The 12,828-nt window shown below is 38.1% G+C and overlaps 1 protein-coding gene across 1 annotated transcript; it reads left to right on the top strand.

Annotated features, from left to right (window-relative positions):
• The first annotated feature begins 1,188 nt into the window (after nucleotides 1-1,188).
• On the top strand, nucleotides 1,189-3,182 carry LOC107502740 (olfactory receptor 13C7-like). The gene has a single exon (XM_016130201.2). It carries the CDS (start codon nucleotides 1,304-1,306, stop codon nucleotides 2,246-2,248), a length of 945 nt encoding a protein of 314 aa, XP_015985687.2. The 5' UTR covers nucleotides 1,189-1,303; the 3' UTR covers nucleotides 2,249-3,182.
• Nucleotides 3,183-12,828: the final 9,646 nt, after the last annotated feature.

Raw genomic sequence — 12,828 nt, 5'->3', positions numbered from 1 at the left:
ACTTAGAGAGATGATTATCTGGGAAGTTCATCAATATTTTAGATACAGAGCAAATAAAATTGAATGCCCGACACCCTCAATGTTGCTGACAAGTTTTTTACTGGTCCAGAATAAATCGGAGTTTGGGGAACACTTAGAAGTCTGAGGGGGAGATTTAAGCATTTCAGAAAGAAGAGCTGGCAGAGCAGGACCCAGGGCTCTGTGAAGAGTCTCTGGGAGAAGCCAGTGCCTCTGGGACAGGCAAATAGAGAATGACAAGAAGGGATGCTAAGTCAGAACTCTCCTTTAACCTGGCCACAGTGCACACGAGGCTCAATTGTGACCTCAAATGTATAAAAGGATTAGCAGGATGTTCAGACCTTGGTCCTGTGGCCTGGGCTAATTCTCTCAGCAGGTAACACCAGAGCAGAGGAGCTCTTGGCTCCCACCGGCTTCAAGGAAACAGACATTTGAGTTTCTGTTTTATCCTGTTGGTTTTCATTTGTGTTGTCCTGTCTCCTGCGTGCCTTATTCTTTTTTTCTTTCTTTTGTTTTTTAAACATGTGCCAGATGTTGTATTGGCAAAATTATTTGGGAAATGATTTAGAGACCATAGTGATGTTCCCTTCCTTCAGAGTGAATTTATGTTTGCTTCCGTTAGATATTTAGGAACACTGAAAAGCTGGGAGCATCTCGACTCAGTTTCAGGGCTTGAGAAGATTTGAAGCCGAACTACAGCCCCTGTAAATGTGCGCTTCCTTCTGATTCACTCTGATTCCTATGGCGCTTCCCTTTAGGGTCTCTTCCCAATGGGAAGCAGCTTTGTTAGGAACAAGTTCATGGTGGGTCTTGCACTTCAAGACTTGTTCCCTACATCCTGGAGGCTGTCAGTAGTGCTTCTCGGCCTCTCGGTGTCCTCCTCTAGAAACTGCAATTGCCCCAGCTGAAACACAGCCGCAAATGCTTGTCTTACTTTTCTGAATTCCTATTTTATCCCAGAATTATAACTTTATGATTCCTTGTTGTCTCATTACCTTGCCAATGCTTGAGACAGATGATTCATACAGTTCATTCAGTTTTACTAATTGCCAACTGCAGGAGAGTTAGTTCAAATTAATTTGTTTGTTCTTACTGGAAGCAGAAGTTAAATATTGATCTCTGCTATATTTTTCCTAGAATTCTATAGAAATGACCGAATTGTCAGAGCTATTCTTCAGTTGCTCAGTAGGGTGGAGACTTTTGCCTGGTTGCCCAGGCACCTTTGGAGTCAGAGAATGCTGAGGTTGACCTTCTCAGTTCCTGCAGGTGACAGAGTAGATGCAACATGGACAGGTCCAATCAGACATCCACCGTGGTAGGGTTCATTCTCCTGGGCCTCTCAGCCCACCCAAGGCTAGAGAAAATGTTCTTTGTGCTCATCTTGCTGATGTACCTGGTGATCCTCCTGGGCAATGGGGTCCTCATCCTGGTGACCATCCTTGACTCCCGCCTGCACACGCCCATGTACTTCTTCCTGGGGAATCTCTCCTTCCTGGACATCTGCTACACAACCTCCTCAGTCCCCCTCATTCTTGACAGCTTCCTGACCCCCAGAAAAACCATCTCCTTGTCAGCCTGTTTTGGGCAGATGTTCCTCTCTTTTGCAATGGGAGCCACAGAGTGTGTGCTCCTGAGCATGATGGCGTTTGATCGCTACGTGGCCATCTGTAACCCCCTGAGGTACCCCGTGGTCATGAGCAAGTCTGCCTATGTGCCCATGGCTACTGGCTCCTGGGCAGCTGGTATCACCAACTCTGTAGTTCAGACATCCCAGGCCATGAGGCTGCCCTTCTGTGGGGACAATGTCATCAACCACTTCACCTGTGAGATTTTGGCTGTCCTAAAGTTGGCCTGTGCTGACATCTCCATTAATGTGATCAGCATGGCTGTGGCCAACATACTTTTCCTTGCAATCCCAGTGCTGTTTATTTTTGTCTCCTATGTGTTCATCATTGCTACCATCCTGAGAATCCCCTCAGCTGAGGGGAGGAAAAAGGCCTTCTCCACCTGCTCTGCCCACCTTACAGTTGTGGTCGTCTTCTATGGGACCATCCTCTTTATGTATGGGAAGCCCAAATCCAAGGACCCACAGGGGGCAGACAAACAGGACCTTTCAGACAAGCTCATCTCCCTCTTCTATGGGGTGGTGACCCCCATGCTCAACCCCATCATCTATAGCCTGAGGAACAAGGACGTGAAGGCTGCTGTGAAGAACCTGGTACATTGGTAACACCTAACTGAATGACCGTCACAGATTTCCAGACTGCCAGATGCAAGACCTCTAAACTCATTGTACTTATGGGAAAATAGTAACCCAGGGAGGTCCTTGGGCTGTCAGTGGAAAGAGCCTTTACATTTCTGGTACTGCTAATTAGTTTGTTGGCTTTATACAAAGCCATACTGTATCATATCATAGCTATATTTTGTCACCCAGATCTTAAATCCTCTGATAGCAGAATTCGATGACTATCTATAAAGATTTATAGAAGAAGCAAACAAACAAAAATTTTAGTGGTGTTGGGACTTTAGAGTATATTGTTGTTCCCTATATAGAACAGCTGCTTTTTTCTCTTCTGCTTTGCTGTTATCCCAGAGACCTTTGATTTATCCGATCTAGGGATCAACTGAAAAATGTCACCCGCCTCAACATATAGTAGTAATATTAGCACCATGGCAGGAATTTTACTTACATATTAGCACTAGAAACAGCATGACTTATCTTGAGTAGCTGCCTTGTTTTGATCTAATGGACACAAATACTCTTGCCATTCACCATAGTCTCCACTTTATGTCACTGCAGAGAAGCTCAGAGGCAAACACGCCACCTCACTGCAGTGTCAGGAGAGGGCTGCATGACTGAGTGCCAGAAGCTCCCAAACTTTCGTCCATGCAACCGACATGACACAGGGATGGCAGTTACACCCAGCGCACACTCCATGAATATGCCCGCATTGTGATGGAACTCCCAAAAGATCGTGAGGAAGCAAATGCAAAAATCATTCTCAATTCCACAACAAATAAGAGGCCAGTAGTAACAGTTACTCCCTACCATCTGTGCACAGGTGGGATCGGCACAGGAGGGACCAGTTTAGCTCCCAGAGCTCTAAGTCCATGACTTTCTCTTACGCTCAAGAAACGTATTGAAATAGAAGCGAAATTTACTGTATTACAGCAATTATTTTTAATCCACTTCAGTTTGTATTTGTAAAAGTCAGTTATTACCCAACTGTGGTCCTTTAACTATTATTTGTATATATCAGGTTGTTTTCTCATTTTCTTTCCTCCCTCTTCTATTTCCTCATTCCCATGTTAAATCAGCTCCCTTCCCCTACTGGTTGATAGTTGCCTCCAAAGTTGTATTCTATTGCTGTATTAAGTGTATATATTTAGAACCTATTTAAATTGAATAAACATAGAAGTTTGGAATCCATATGTAATTGTATTATCTACAATATCAGAAAAAAATCTTCATATTGAAAATGGCATCTCTTTTAAGAATGGTGTATATATGTATGTGCCAGTATGCATGTCTCTATGTGATTTTATAATTAGGATGGAAAAAGATTGATAACAATGCATTGATTTGTGGCTACCGGATTTAAACTTTCTTCTATAACTTACTGACATAACCCAGTTATTTCCTGTACACAAACCTTTTTTCCAATCAGTCATTTTCCATTTTTGACTCCCTGCTATGAAAAGAATACATTAATAAAGTAAAACCTCTAGCAACCATGCCTAATAAACTAGTGTCCAAAAATGCTTTCAAATATTTCCTTTCTACAAAAAGAACCCATTGGCACTGCACTGCATATTAACCATTGTTATAACTGAGAAAAAGATTTTAAATTGCTTCCCCTTGGTTTTTTTAATTTCTATCCCAGTACATTTGTATAACCTGTGGCCAAGTGAGTTTTAATCTAGTTCTGCTTAGTCAAAGCTGAGGAAGTTTTAATCTAGCTCTGATTAGTCAAAGATTACATGAGATCATTATCATCAACACAACAGTTATAGCTGTCAGAATAAGAAATCTCTGATGTGAGGCCATTGTCTTCATCCCTTTTTCTTCACCCAGCCAACTCCAGCCTCTTTCTTCCACTTACGTAAATATCGTTATAGAAAGGCCAACAATCATCTTCCATCCTTCATTCTGTATTTACCATGAGTCTTGTTTGTTACGGAATTTCAGATACACCTTTTCTTCTACATAGTTCATATCACAGTCATAGGTTCATCTAGCCTTCCCTTTAGCCATTTACACATAGAAAGTTCTCCTCTTGTGCTGTTTCATCTAAATTTATCACTTACACCATAAAGTTTTAAAAACAACTCGAAAGAGCATCCAATTCCTTATACTTCTCTGTAGTTAACCAAAATACTCAGTTTCTAGTATCTCTGGGGACCAGTTGGTGCTTAGCACAGCCAACATCCTCCTACATGTCTTTTTGTGCTGTTCGTGCTGCCTCCCATAAGTTTTGGCATATTTTGTTTTGTTTTTCTTTGTCTCGAGGTATTTTCTAATTTCCTTTTTATTTCTTCTTGGACCCAATAGTTGTTCATGAGTGTGTTGTTCAGCTTCTACATACTTGTGAATTTTCCATTTTTCCTTCTGCTGTTTTTCTAGTTTCATTCCATTGTGGTTAGAAAAAATAACTGATAGGATTTCATTCATACTTAAATTTGTTAAGACTTGTCTTGTGATCTAGTATGTGATCTATCCTGGAGAAAGTTCCATGTATGCTTGAAAAGAATATTCTGCTACTTTTGAGTAGAATACTTTGTACTGGCTAAAAGTTGTGGAGGCCCTGACTCCGGAAAATTCCCAAGAGGATGGAATGCCTCTTAGCGATTGAGATAAAATATTACTTGCTGTGTTAATAATGTGGTTAGAGCAAGTCTTACTAATGATTAATAACAGAGTAGAAATGAAAATAATAATAATAATAATAATAATTTTTGCTTCCCAAAAAATATTTTTAAAATTTCCTTATAGTTGAGCACACATAATTCAGGCTCACTTAGCCTCAATTCTATTAAGACTTCTGTTCTTGAATTCTATGTAATTTCCCTAATTAATCCAAATGAATTGTTATTTGGGAAAAAAAATAAGAGGAAAAAAATTTACTTGACTTTGCACAAGTGAATCTTAATCCTTACAATGAAAAGAGCAAAACAAAATAGCTTAGGATGAAAGTTGATGAAAGAGTCAAATGGCTCACAGCTAATACTGGCTGTAGATGCGGGGACCATCAAGATTCCCAGGGAATCCTCTGGGGACCACAACAGGTCCTGTTTGTTTCCAATTACACCTCATGCTTTGTTCCCTTGGGGGTGAAGTCTAGGACCCTGTGTATTATGGAAAGCCCAAATTTAATTATTAGAAAAGCTGCTTCCAGCATTCCCAAAGAAAATAAGATAGCTATTCAAAGAGAAATGGGTGGGGGAGAGGATCGAGAGTAGGGTAGGCAGGCTGCTCAGATCAGCATAGACTGAGTCACTCCCCTCTGTACCTCTAGAAGTGCTCTCAGCCTAAGCTAGGAACCCAGAGACCTGCCTTCCAATTATGCCTCCATCACCATTTGCTCCTGCTTAGCACTTGGCTAAGTTTCTTTGCCTTTCTGGGCCTTAGTTTCCTCATCTGTAAGATGAGAGTGTATGACCCCTTCCCTCTCAATAGGCAATGCATGTGCAAACACCTGGAGAAAACCCAAAGAGGGACAATTCATGGCTCACATGCCACAACCTGCCACTCATTTATTAAAGGTCTCCTCTGGTCTCACGTTCCCATCACACCCTCCACACGGCCTGAGCAACAGCTCCAAACTTCTAATGCCACTTAGAGCACTGCTTGAAGGAGACTGGTGGTTGATTATGGCTCTACCAGTACCTGCTACACACCCGCCATCTGGTGGACGTTTCTTCAAACTCCTGAGATCAGAGCTTCTCAAACTTTATGAGTCACTGGGGCGGGGCGGGGGGTGGAGGGGGGAGGTGGGGGTGGCGGGGAGGGGTTGTGATAATGCCGATTTGGATTCAGTAACTCTGAAGTGGGGTCTGAGATTCTACATCTCTGACAAGTTCTGCCGGCCACACTTTGAGCAGCAGGCCCTAGAAGACTTGGGACCAGGGCCGAGGGACTGAAGGAAGAGACAGGGAAGCAACTCCTGTGTGGAAATCTCTCAAAGTGTGCCAAGTCCTCTGACATTAGCAACCCAGGTGGGTCTCTCCATGGTGGGAGCAGCAATTTGCACTGTGATCTCACTTCTCTTACGAATCTAAGAAGATTTGTTGATTTATCAATGTGATCACCTTTTTACTTGCTGGTATGGTGGTGACTTCCAAAAACTTACATACTAGACCAAAAAGCATGCATTCCTATTTCTAATAGCTCTAAAATGCACAAGTGCAAATAGATACAAAAATGTAGTCAAGTGAAAAATAAGAGGCACAAATATAACAGAGGAAGAAATACATGTCAAAATTTTCAGAAAACACAATTCTGTATTTCTAAAACTTAACTAGAAAACTATTAGCAGTAATATGAGTTCAGAAAAGTTAAGGAGATAGAAATAACTTCCTAAAAATCAATTATATTTTTATGTACCATCAATATAAAGAAGGAAAAAAAAAACAGGAATAATAGCCCTTAGAGTAATAATAAGTCTCAAAGAATTGGGAACAAACAGAATTCCAGACATGACAGACTGAGTCAAGGAAAAAATTTTAAGTGTTATGGGAGTATGAAGGGAGGCAGAGTGATTGACCAGGGGCTTGGAAGCAGAAATACTACAATGAAAATGACCTCAACATTTAAGGTGGAAGCATTCGAATTGTAACAAACAGAAGAACTTTTTAAATATGAACACTCTTGGGCTCTACCCCAAAGATTTGAATTTCATTATATCTGAGGTAAGGGTAGTAGGAAACCTGGGCTTAGAAACATAGTTATTTAGGGTTTAAAATCTCCCAAAAGACTCTATGAACTACACAAATTGCTAGTGAAGAACGATTGAACATTACAAGGGTCTTTTGAAGGTAAAAATATTAAATTCTTCCTACCAGATTTGAACTTATTATGAAATAACAACTATTGAATTATATATCACTTTTTAAAAAGTTTTGTAAAATCAACGCTATCAGAGATACCAGAAAATTACTTCCAAGTATAAGAATTTAATACATGTATATCAGATCAAAATCAATAGCACGAAGAAGGAACCACCTCTTAATAAATAGTGGAACAGCAACAGCATTCAATTGAATGAAACTTTGCCTTTGATCCATATATCACACCATACACTGCCATAAACTTCAGATGGATTAGAATTAAACATAAAACACCATCATAATCACAAAAAGCTAGAAAAGGACAGAATGACATATTTATCCCAGCTGTAGAAGAAAATGTGCTTCATTATTTAAAAGAAAAAGAGGGTATCAGAGTTAAAACAGACATGTTCGAAAGTACAAAACTCTTAAGTAATATAGTCTGATCAAACCAGAATCAAACTGTTCCCAAATAGAGTTCTTAGGTTCCACAAGTATTTGATTTAAGTTTAATATATATATTCTAACTAACTTTTAATAGGTGGTAAGACAGCAGACCCATGCAAACTTGTTATATTTTTATTTTTGACACTTTAGAGGCCACTACCGCATTACTACGTGTGCCGTTGAACTGACTGCCTTTTGAATAGACCTCAGAATAAATTTTTCCTGCCATTTCCATGCCTTTATTTTATCTTCTTTAAATGTGTCCTTGATTAGAAAAAGTGTAGTTCTGCACTGAACTTTTCTTTAATCCAAGCCTATGCACATCTGCTTATGTCAAATTGTACCAGAGAGTACACATGTGCACTGTTCTCAGTTAAGTGTCAGGTGGGGCTCAGAATCATCTGTTTGGTGCATGTTTCCGTCATGATGCTGTAACCAATTGCACAATAACAAGTGAACATGTAATTAGATACACAGTAATAAGGTCACATTATACATGATATTGGGATTAACCATATTATGGAGTGTTGATTCTCTGACTTTGCAATTATGATAAGAAATTTAAGCAGTTATACAACTTTATTAGCGAATCAGCATTTTTTCTAATCCTTAATGTCTAACTGGCACTTTTTAATTAATGAACTTAGTTTTTCTGTTTGTTTCAGAAATAGGAACCCAAAATTTAGTTTTTTATACTTTTTATTCTTTTAAAAATATTTTTTTAACAAGAAATAATTTATCGATGGGCATTTAGGTTTCCGATTTTCACTACCACAACAGAGAAATCATTCTACTATATATATATTTGGCACCCATTAGTGCGTATTTCTTCAGAATTGTTTTTTTTTTTAATTAATTTTTTTTGGTGACATTGGCTAATGAAATCCAAGAAGTCGCATCTGTACATTTTAACGGTAAGGCATACATATGTATTTACACTGTGTGTTCACCTCCCATAGTTAGATTTCTTTCTGTCACCACATATTTGACCCCCTTTACCCCGTCTACCTTCCCACCCCTCCCCTCTGGTAACCACTAGCCTATAGTCCATGTCCATGAGTCTCTGTTTGTCCTGTTCACTTGTTGCTTTTAGGTTTATATCCCACATATAAGTGATATCATGTGATTTTCGACTTTTTCTGTCTGGCTTATTTCACTTAGCATGATTATCTCAAAGTCCATCCATGTTGTCACAAATGGCAGTATTTCACCTCTTTTTATGGCTGAGTAATATTCCATTGTGTGTGTGTGTGTGTGTGTGTGTGTGTGTGTATACACACCACAGCTTCTTTAGCTAATCATCTATCGTAGGACACTTCGGTTGCTTCCATGTCCTGGCCACTGTGAATAATGCTACTATGAATATTGGTGTGAAAATATCTTCTTGGATATGAGTTTTCAAGTCTTTGAAGTAATCCCCCAGTAGAGGGATTGCCGGATCATATGGTAGATCAATTCTTAGTTTTCTGAGGAACCTGCATACTGTTTTTCATAATGGCTGTAGCAATTTGCAGTCCCACCAGCAGTGTATGAGGGTTCCTTTTTCTACACATCCTCTCTAACATTTGTTATTACTTGTCCTGTTGATTATAGCTACTCTAACAGGTGTGAGATGGTAAATTTAGCAATGTTGAGCATCTTTTCAAATATTTGTTGGCCATTTGTATGCCCTCAAGGGAGAAGTGTCTGTTCAGGTCTTCTGTCCATTTTTCGATTGGATCATTTGTATTTTTGTTGTTATTGAGTTGTATGAGTTCTTTGTATTTTGGATATTAGGCCCTTATCGGAAGTGTTGCTTGCAAATATATTTTCCCATTCGAATGGTTGTGCTTTTGCCTTGTTAATGATTCCCTTTGCTGTGCAGAAGCTTTTTAGTTTGATGTAGTCCCATTCACTTACTTTTGCTTTTACTTCCCTTGCCTTTGAGGTCAAATTTATAAAATCCTCTTTAAGTTCAAGGTCCATGAGTTTAGTTCCTATGTTTTCTTCTGTACACTTTATTGTTTCAGGTCTTATAGTCAGGTCCTTAACCTATTTTGAGTTAATGTTGGTGTGTGATGATAGACAACAGTCTAGTTCCATTATTTTGTAGGTGGCTTTCTAGTTTTCCCAGCACCATTTATTGAAGAGGCTTTCCTTTCTCTACTGTATGTTTTTGGCTTTTTTTGTCGAAAATTCTTTGCCCATATAAACATGGGTTTATTTCTGGACTTTTGATTCTGTTCCACTGGTCTGTGTGTCTGTTTTTCTGCCAATACCATGCAGTTTTGATTATTGTTACTTGGTAGTATAATTTAAAGTCGGGCATAATGATGCCTCCAGCCTCATTCTTTTTTCTCAGGACGGCTTTGGCGATTTTGAGGTCTTTTGTGCTTCCATACAAATCTGATGATTTTTTGTTCTATTTCTTTAAAAAATGCTTATGGGATTTTGATGGGAATTGAGTGCTTTAGGTATTAAGGTCATTTTAACTATGTTGATTCTTCCAATCCAAGAACACAGAATCTCTTGTCATTTCTTTGTATCTTCTTCAATTTTTTTTAATAGAGTCTTATAGTTTTCATTATATAGATTCTTCACATATTTTGTTAGATTTATCCCTAGATATTTTATTCTTTTTGTTGTAATTGCAAAAATAATTTTTTTCACTTATTTTTCTGACACTTCATTATTAGAGTATAGGAATGCTATGGATTTTTGAACATTGATTTTGTATCCAGAAACTTTACTGTATTTGCTTATTGTTTCTATTAGTGTTCTTGCGGAGTCCTTGGGGTTTTCTATATAGAGAATCATGTCATCCACAAATAGTGACAGTTTGACTTCTTCGTTCCTGTTTGGATGCCTTTTATATCTTTCTCTTGTCTGATTGCACTTGTTAAAACCTCCAGTGTTATATTGAATAACAGTGGTGATAGTGGACAGGCTTGCCTTGTTCCTGATCTTAGAGGGAAGGTTTTTAGTTTTTCACCATTCAGTATAATGTTGGCTGAGGGTTTTTCATGTATGGCTTTTATTTTGTTAGGGTACTTTCCATCTATACCAATTTTGCTAAATGTTTTGATCATAAATGGATGTTCTAGCTTGTCAAAGGCTTTTTCTGCATCTATTTATATGATCATGTGATTCTTATTTTTTAATTTGTTTATGTGGTGTATCACATTAATTGATTTACATATGTTGAACCATCCCTGTGACCCTGGGATGAGGCCCACTTGATCGTGGTGTATGATCTTTTTAATATGTTGCTGTATTTGGTTTGCTAGTATCTTATTTAGGATTTTTGCATCTGTGGTCATGAGAGATACTGGTCCATAGTTTTCTTTTATTGTGTTATCTTTACCAGGTTTTGGTATCAGGGTGATACTGGCCTCATGAAATGAGTTAGGAAGTAATGCCTCCTCTTCGATTTTTTGAAAGAGTTTGAGGAGAATAGGTATTAAACCTTCTTTGAATGATTGATAGAATTAACTGGTGAAGCTATCTGGTCCTGGACTTTTACTTTTTGGTAGATTTTTGATAATTGTTTCAATTTCCATACTGCTGATCAATCTATTTAGATTTTCCAATTCTTCTTGATTTGGTCTAGGAAGGTTGTATTTTCCTAAGTACTGGTCCATTTCTTCTATTATTAAATTTGGCGTTATATACTTTTTCATAGTATTCTCATATGACCCGTTGTATTTCTGCAGTGTCTGTCGTAATTTCCCCTCTTTCATCCTTCATTTTCTTTATTTGTGTCCTTTCTCTTTTTTCTTTACTGAGTCTAGCCAGAGATATGTCAATTTTATTAAACTTCTCAAAGAACCAGCTTTTTGTTGCATTTATTTTTTCTATTTTTTTTGTTTTCAATTTCATTTATTTCTGCTCTAATTTTGATTATTTCTTCCTTCTGCTGAATTTAGACTTCATTTGTTCTTTTTCTAGATTTTTAAGATGAAGCGTAAGGTTGTATATTTGGGCTCATTCTTGTTTTGGGAGATAGGCCTGTAATGAGATGAACTTTCCTCTTATGTCCACTTTTGCCACGTCCCAAAAGTTTTGATATGTTGTACTATCATCATCATTCATTTCTATGTATCTCTTGATCTCTCTTTTTATTTCTTCTCTGGCCCAGTTATTTTTCTGTAGCATGTTGTTTAATCTCCATGTATTTGTAGTTCTTCCTGATTTCTTTCTTTTTGAAGTTGATCTCTAGTTTCAAAGCATTATGATCAGAGAATATGGTTGGTATGATTTCAACCCTCTTATATTTGTTGAGGCTATCTCTGTGTCCCAGTATGTGGTCAATCCTTGAGAATGTTCCATATACACTAAAGAAGACTGTATGAGCAGCTGTTTTGGGATGGAAGGCTCTGTAAATGTCGATTATGTCCAGTTGGTCTAATATGTCATTTAAGGATGTTATTTCCTTATTGATTTTCTGGTTGGATGATCTGTCTATATCTGACAGTGGGGTATTTAGGTTCCCTACTACAATAGAGTTTTGGACTGTTTCTCCCTTTAGTTCTGTTATTAATTGCTTTACATATGTTAGGGCTCCCTGAATGTTATGTCTTCTTGGTGCATGATTCCCTTTATCATTATGAAGTGTCCCTCAGTATCTTTCTTCACCTTTTTCATTTTGAAGTCTATTTCATTCGATATTAGTACTGCTACTCCCACTTTTCTCTGAATGCCATTTGCTCGAAATATCATTTTCCATCCTTTCACTTTGAGTCTGTATTTGTCTTTGGAGCTGAGATGTAACTCGTAGAGCCAGCATATGGTTGGGTTTTGTTTTTTGATCCAATCTGCAACTCTGTGCCTTTTTATTGGTGAGTTCAGTCCATTTACATTTAGGGTGATTATTGAAATATGAGGTCTTCTTATAGCCATTTTATCTTTTGCTTTCTGGTAGCTTGGTGTTTCCATTGCTTCCTTGTCTTTGTGTTTCTGTTTTCTTTATTTCGGTTGGCTTTTGTGAGTTTTTCCTCTGGTTCTTCTTGTTTTACGTTATATGCTTCAGTTCCGAATCTTCTATATGTGGTTACCATTACGAATATGTAAAGGATAGTAATATATTTATATATACGGTTGTCCATTTTCTTCTGCGCGTGCCTTTTCTCCATTTGCCTTTGAGAATTTGGATCTTCGAATATTCCCCTTTTCAGTTATTGTTATCTTAACTTGTCCCTATGTATGCTGACTGTTCATTACTATCTTGCTATAGCAATTCTCTTCTTAATGTTTAAGCTTACAATGCCCTGTTCTTAATAAGAGTGCACTCCTCTGCTTCCGTTTGCCTGATAGTCACCTTACTCCTAATTATGTATT

The sequence above is a fragment of the Rousettus aegyptiacus genome, unplaced genomic scaffold, assembly GCF_014176215.1.
Source record: "Rousettus aegyptiacus isolate mRouAeg1 unplaced genomic scaffold, mRouAeg1.p scaffold_m13_p_3, whole genome shotgun sequence".
Lineage (NCBI taxonomy): Eukaryota > Metazoa > Chordata > Mammalia > Chiroptera > Pteropodidae > Rousettus > Rousettus aegyptiacus.
Note: the sequence above shows the minus strand (reverse complement) of the source record. Positions and strands in the feature narration are given on the sequence as shown.

Coding starts and splice junctions, on each gene's coding strand:
- LOC107502740 (XM_016130201.2), top strand. CDS start 1,304: ATGGACAGGTCCAATCAGACATCCACCGTGGTAGGGTTCATTCTCCTG.